General features: G+C 47.7%; 1 protein-coding gene across 1 annotated transcript; it reads left to right on the forward strand.

Annotated features, from left to right (window-relative positions):
* Positions 1-1853: 1853 nt before the first annotated feature.
* On the forward strand, positions 1854-4586 carry LOC104944096 (uncharacterized). The gene is made up of 2 exons (XM_010769573.1): positions 1854-3578; positions 3738-4586. The coding sequence occupies exon 2, from the start codon at positions 3807-3809 to the stop codon at positions 4584-4586; it is 780 nt and encodes a 259-aa protein (XP_010767875.1). The 5' UTR covers positions 1854-3578; positions 3738-3806.
* Positions 4587-6122: the final 1536 nt, after the last annotated feature.

The following is a 6122-nucleotide window of genomic DNA, read 5'->3' on the forward strand; positions in this document are numbered from 1 at the left end:
AATTGATGATGTTGACATGGGCATAGTTTTTTACCACTTCAAAATACAGCAACACATCCTTGGACTTTCATAGTCGTTTCGTACTGGAATCATTACAATTGATTAATAACTGTTCTGTGATTCTACACGACACAAAATAGGAGACATAACAACGAATAAACACGGATTTAAACAGACACAAACATAGAACCATTTAAACTACTGTTGGGTCGCCGTAGAATTAAAATGTCCAGGGAAATATTCCAAAATCAACAGACAACCGCGAGGCGCACACCACGACCGCTCCGGCTTCGCAACTTTTTTGAACGCGCCTGGGTGGGGTTATGACGGGCAGGGTGGAGGTTCGTCATGCGCGCTGGCGACCGTATGCGGCTGAGCGGGCAGACCGCTGTCCTGTGGGTATTTCAGGGTAGCCTGTTCCCTAGTTCTCTACGAGTTACCCGGCCGATGGGGTTTCCCCCCTTGCCTTGGCGTTCGAGCCCTGTCATAATTTGCTTTATTGATTTTTACGAAAAGGATCCTAATTAGAGTTCGATACACTCGTAAGGCTATTGGTTATGAACAAGAGCTTCACTTTAAATTATTAGTTGTGTATAGTCATGTTCTTAGATCTATATAGCTAATTTTGCGTTATTAGACACAATTATACAGGCCGTTATAGTTGTCATGTTTGTTTTACTAAAGGAAGGAGTATATACTTTGTGTGTTAACCTCTTGCTTACATCCGCCCCCCGGGACTACCGGGGGGGAATAAACGGGCCGTCATTTCTGCAGGGGAAACAGCGTTCGCGTGATTGTTGCTTTTTTCTATTATCTATGAATGTTTTATATCCATTTAACGGGAAGAAACTCAGCTAACGGATCTTTTTTTCTTTTTTCTTCTTCAAAAAAAAACACAAAGCTAGCGCTGAGCCTATTAGCCACGAGCGAAAAATGCTAACGGCGTTTTGCACAGAAACTCACTGATAACACCCTTATTACTTATCGTAGCTGCACGTCCAACCCATCGATCTGATCGTGAGATGACACAGAATCGATCGGTACATACATTATCACTCCATGATAAGAACTCGGAAAGATATTAACAAGAACAGTCATCAAAACATGTGGCGCTAGGTAGCTAAAAACGGCAACATGGCTCACCTTGGTCGTTGTCTGGTCAAAAGTGGTCTTCAATGGCATTAAAACGATAAAAACGCTGCTGAAGTTAATCCATAGGTTAATCCAATGTGTCTGTGTCCCTTTGAAATGATTTCTGATAATCCAGAAGCAATAAACCTGCTTTTCCGTTTCCAGATATCAGAGCGAGAGATAGGTTCACTCTGATGCAAACCTGCGGGCGCAAAGCCCCCACCTTCTTTTTTTTTACCATGTGTGTGTATATGGAAATTCCCCTTCTATTCTATTGGCTCTAACGGTCAAAAAGAGATGTCAATCACCAAAATCGAACAATGGGTTCCAGAGAAACGGCAAAAACGCCCATTTCCACCCAAATCACCTCAGAGGTGGAGTTTTTTTTGCTAAACCTCTCTAAAATGGTCACATGTCACTTGTTTTGCATCAATCTTGATACAGGGTACTTATTATATGTTGTACTTTGGATTCCTAAAGCTTTTAGTCTACCTTACCATCATCCAAGGGTAGTTTTCACTATAAGTAAAATAAATTGGACGGACACTATAATTTACAGTTTTTTACTATGTTCAATCTGAATTTTCTTTAAAATAAAAAACATCTATATTGATTCTGACTCTTCTACATCCAACTCACAGGTTTATCATTACTTTGAGAAAAAAGATTAGTAATGTAAACCTTTTAGAAGGGAAGATATGGTCATTTGTTCTGGAAACGTCATTTTCGAGCCTGAGACCTGAAAAACAGGCTCAGGGCTTAACAGGTTAATAAACACAAAATTAAAGGATCTTAGAAATGAATTTGAAAAAGCCATGACAACAAAAATCTAATTCATATCTTTAACAAATGACGGGCAAAATGTGTGAGGTAAACAACACAAACATTTCCCTCCGGTTAGATATAACAATACATGTAATTATGAGGATTAATTATATATATATTATGTTCTTTTTATTTCTAAAAAATGTTTATATGAGGATTGATATTTAGTTTTTTTATGCAGCTTAGTTTTAACTCCATTTCATTTCTGTATTTATACCCTGTAATCTAAAACAAATAAAAACAAAAGTAAACAAAAATATTAATGAGGTGATTGCATGACTTCAAAATGCAGATGCATTTCCTCTACTGGAGACAAGGGGTTGATGGGAAGGTAAAGTGGAGTACGTGATGGAAAGTAGAATCATTGGATGATCTGATGAGGAAAGGTTGTGGCTGCTTTGGAAAGATATCTGTAGTGTAAAATATGAGAACGCCTTTGTACTTTTGTTTCAACCTCAAAAAAGAAGTCACTGGAGAAGTGACACATTCAGTTTTTCTTTTTCTCTTTTGGTTTCTCCCACTCGTTTTCTGAGATGTCAAACAGATTCCTCAATGTTACTTTACCACATATTCAAAGCACTAAAATATGATCAAAAAGCAACCAACAACATGTAAACAACAAAAAATCATGTGTTGGATTATTATAGAATTACATAGCGGTTTTACAGAATCTGACGTTGTTATTCTCTTCTTTCTCTGCACCTCTAACCTGAGCCATCTGTCGCCGTGCAGCTCATCGAATACAGACTGTACATCACACACACACACACACACACTCTGCTGTGCCCTTGCACCATGACAGATCACATTTCAGGGCTTAGAGAGGCCAGGTGTTGGACGTTTCATGGATCCTCCCGGGAGACACTGAAAACCACACAAGCATGCAGAAAGCTGCAGAACTCACTCACACACACTTACAGAAACAAAAGACTAGGGTGGCCGTACACACACACACATCACACACAATTCTGTTGAACCTCTAAATGAGTCACAGTTAAGTGATTCAATCAGTGTTTAATTTGAACTCTTAAAACCACAGAAAAATAAAGCAGGATGTTTTTTATGTATTATCTCCTGTTCTGTCTTGTTTTACTTCCTGTCGATGGGTTTTCCCGCCTGTTTGCTTGTCTGATTCTTTTCACCCTGCCGCCCCTTAAGTTTTTGCTTCCCCTCCACAGCTGTGTATTGTCTTGGTGATTAGTACTGTGTATATGCCTGTCTTCTCTAGCGTTCTCTGTCGGTTTGTCATCAATGTTTCCCTGATGTGTGCTGTTATTTCATCCCTGCCTGATTCCCCGTGCTTCTACGGTGGCAGACTGGCGCAAACGATCTTGGGGATTATAAAGTTTGCCAACTGTCACTGTTCGCAAAGTTAGTCTGTTTCATAATAATTTGTAAGTGTTTTGTCAGTATACTTCAAATCACTAGGTTAGCTAGCTAGCTTAAAGCAGATATTCTATCACATTGTTTGAAGAGTTTATCGCCGGCCACTAGAGGGTAGTGTCACTGCTGTCGCTGCCCAGTTATGCCGTGCTCTGACCCGGTAGTGCTGAGCGGCCATCTTAGTTCAAACATTGTTCATTCACTCCGCCTCGAGTTGAGACGTTCGTCCACTCATTCATGTAAGACTGTTTCCACTATTATATTATACTATATATTATACTATATATATATTATACTATTATACTACTATACTCTGTTTCGTGGTATATATTTGTGTTGATTAAATTGCATGGATGTAATACTTTGTCAGCTTATCTTGCTGCATTACTCTGTTTCAGGGTGTCGTCATCCTTGTCAATAAATTACCGAAACTGACATTGAGGAGTGTGTTTCTTCATGACGACACCATGGTCGTTGTTGGATGCCCTGTCCCAGGCTGTGATTTCAAATCCGATGACTTGTCTGAAGCACTCGTCATTGCTATATTGACGATTCATGGATGTAGCCACCAGCACGCAGCGCCTGTCATGGCCGCGCCAGCCCAGGCCCCAGCCCCTCACGGGCCGAGACTCGATCGGCCCAAAGTTGATGTGGGCGTGTCAATAGAGGAATGGAACGTGTTCATCCGCCGTTGGAACGTATTCCGCGCCGGCTCAGGCATAGGGGACGCACAGGCCCCCTTCCAGCTGTTTCAGTGCGCTGGGCCTGTACTTGGAGACAGCCTGTTGAAAGCCGTCCCCGACGCCGCTTCCGGACCCTTGCCAGACCTGATCACCGTCATGCGTTCCCTAGCTGTCATCCCAGTTGCTACATGCGTCCTGCGCACCAAACTACTTCAGTTACGCCAGGAACGCGACGAGACATTCCGCGCATTCGCTGCCAGAGTGCGGGGTAAAGCAGAGACATGCGCATATAATGCGGTATGCGAGTGTGGTAAGGACGTGGACTATACCGACCACACTGTGACACCATCGGCAAGGTTCCGCATGGCCGGCAGAAGGATCCACGGGAAGCCCTGCGCCGCCACGTTCCACCTTGCCCCTGAGTCACCGCTTCCAGAGTGCAACCGTCTTGAAACAACTACACCCCCTTTCCAGGATAGCAGGAGCGCCCCCCTCTGTCAGCACAGAAGGCTCACTGCATGGCAGTACAAATGCTTAACCGTAACTGGTAAACAAACCCCATAGACAGGCGCTGCCGGCGCGGCACATACCGTGCGACTAAAGTTTACTTGGGGTTCCGAACGCAGGGCGCGTCCTCCAGTAGGCACTTGGGGACGGCGACGGGTACACATCATACCGTGGCATCGGCGCCACAACCGTACGCGACTCGCATCGACGGCCCCAGGCCAGGTGCACGTAGAGCTATCCACCGGAGAGGTACGTACCATCACCGGGCTACCCGTCTCGATCATGCTTACAGCTGCCTCGCGTAAGAGGACTCACATCGGTTGGAAAGTATTGGCCAATAACAAGAGACGCGCATGTCTTGCCTCTGAGTCCCATGACAAGTCACGCACGCCCCGCGCCGGCCCTCCCTGGCACTCGCGAACTCCTGTTCTGCAGTGACCCGCTGACTCGGACCCGCAGGGCACCCCCGTGAACCCGGGGTGCGTCGGCGGCAACAAACTGGAGCAGGCTAACTGTCCTGTCCCCGACCTGACCGCACCAGTTCGGGCACAAGTCCGAAATGCGGACAGGACCCGGGGACGGTGCAGCAGGCTGCCCTTCAATTGCCGTTCTCCGGCTCCAGACTCGTCTGCTGAGCATCCTCTCGCATGTACCGGGCCTGACTCGAAGAGTGACATATGGTACCTTGGCCACGTCCTTACCATTTTGCCGGGTGGGACGCGCGACGGTCCAGCTCCTTCGGGGATCGCTTCGTTGCCCGAGGTCGCGCGCGTGCTGGCAGCTACGCGATATCCGCCTGCCGGCCACGCGGCGCCGGCGCCTGTCGACTTCAGCAGGCTCTCCGGTCCTTGAGGAGAGAGGGTTTCTGGTTTCCATGGCTGACGTCGCGGGTCGTCACAGCGCGCTGCCGCCTTCATCGGCACGAGCTCGAGGCAGGAAAGGCCGGCTCGTAGCCAACGACCAACGGTAAGGAGAGTCGGACTGACCGTACAGGTAGCTCTCCACTAATTACGGGCCCCCACCAGAGAGTCGGACCGAAGCGGAGGTAAGCGGGAACCTCTTCTACACCACGAGCTCAGACTATCCACGTCCGGACAGCTGTGTCGCACGCTGCATCCCCGGCCGCAGCCGCTTCCGAGGTTGCGCGGCTGCAGCCGGTCCCGCCGAGGTCGAATACGTGGCTGCTCTGGACCCTATGGTCGAGGCTGGGTACCGCCGGACAACACTGACAGCCTACTGCCGACAACTGCGGAGACAGCAGCCGCCCGGGACATCGTCGGGCTACGTGTGGACCACTCCGAATCCTAAGGTGGGTCGCTCCGGAGGGCACTTCTGCAATTTCTGCGAGAATGTAAGGCCCGTGCTCCGTGCAAATCGGGCAGGCGTCCCGAGCCCCGCCCGAGCGGACACCTCAGCAGAAGTCCGCGGCCTTACTGCTGTTACCGACTATCCCTCCCTGCTGCCCTCTCGCAATGCCCGGTAGAGAAACAAGAGCTGCTCACGTTAATGCAGCAATTGCCGAACTGGTCCTGCAGTCAACAGGGGTCGCAGAGCGCCGCATACAGGCTCAGTATCTACGGTAACTCGTCGTGT

The sequence above is a fragment of the Notothenia coriiceps genome, unplaced genomic scaffold (assembly GCF_000735185.1).
Source record: "Notothenia coriiceps isolate Sejong01 unplaced genomic scaffold, NC01 NC01_scaffold00007518, whole genome shotgun sequence".
Lineage (NCBI taxonomy): Eukaryota > Metazoa > Chordata > Actinopteri > Perciformes > Nototheniidae > Notothenia > Notothenia coriiceps.

Bases quoted from the DNA above. Each gene is read 5' to 3' on its own strand.
- LOC104944096 (XM_010769573.1), top strand. From the start codon at position 3,807: ATGGTCGTTGTTGGATGCCCTGTCCCAGGCTGTGATTTCAAATCCGAT.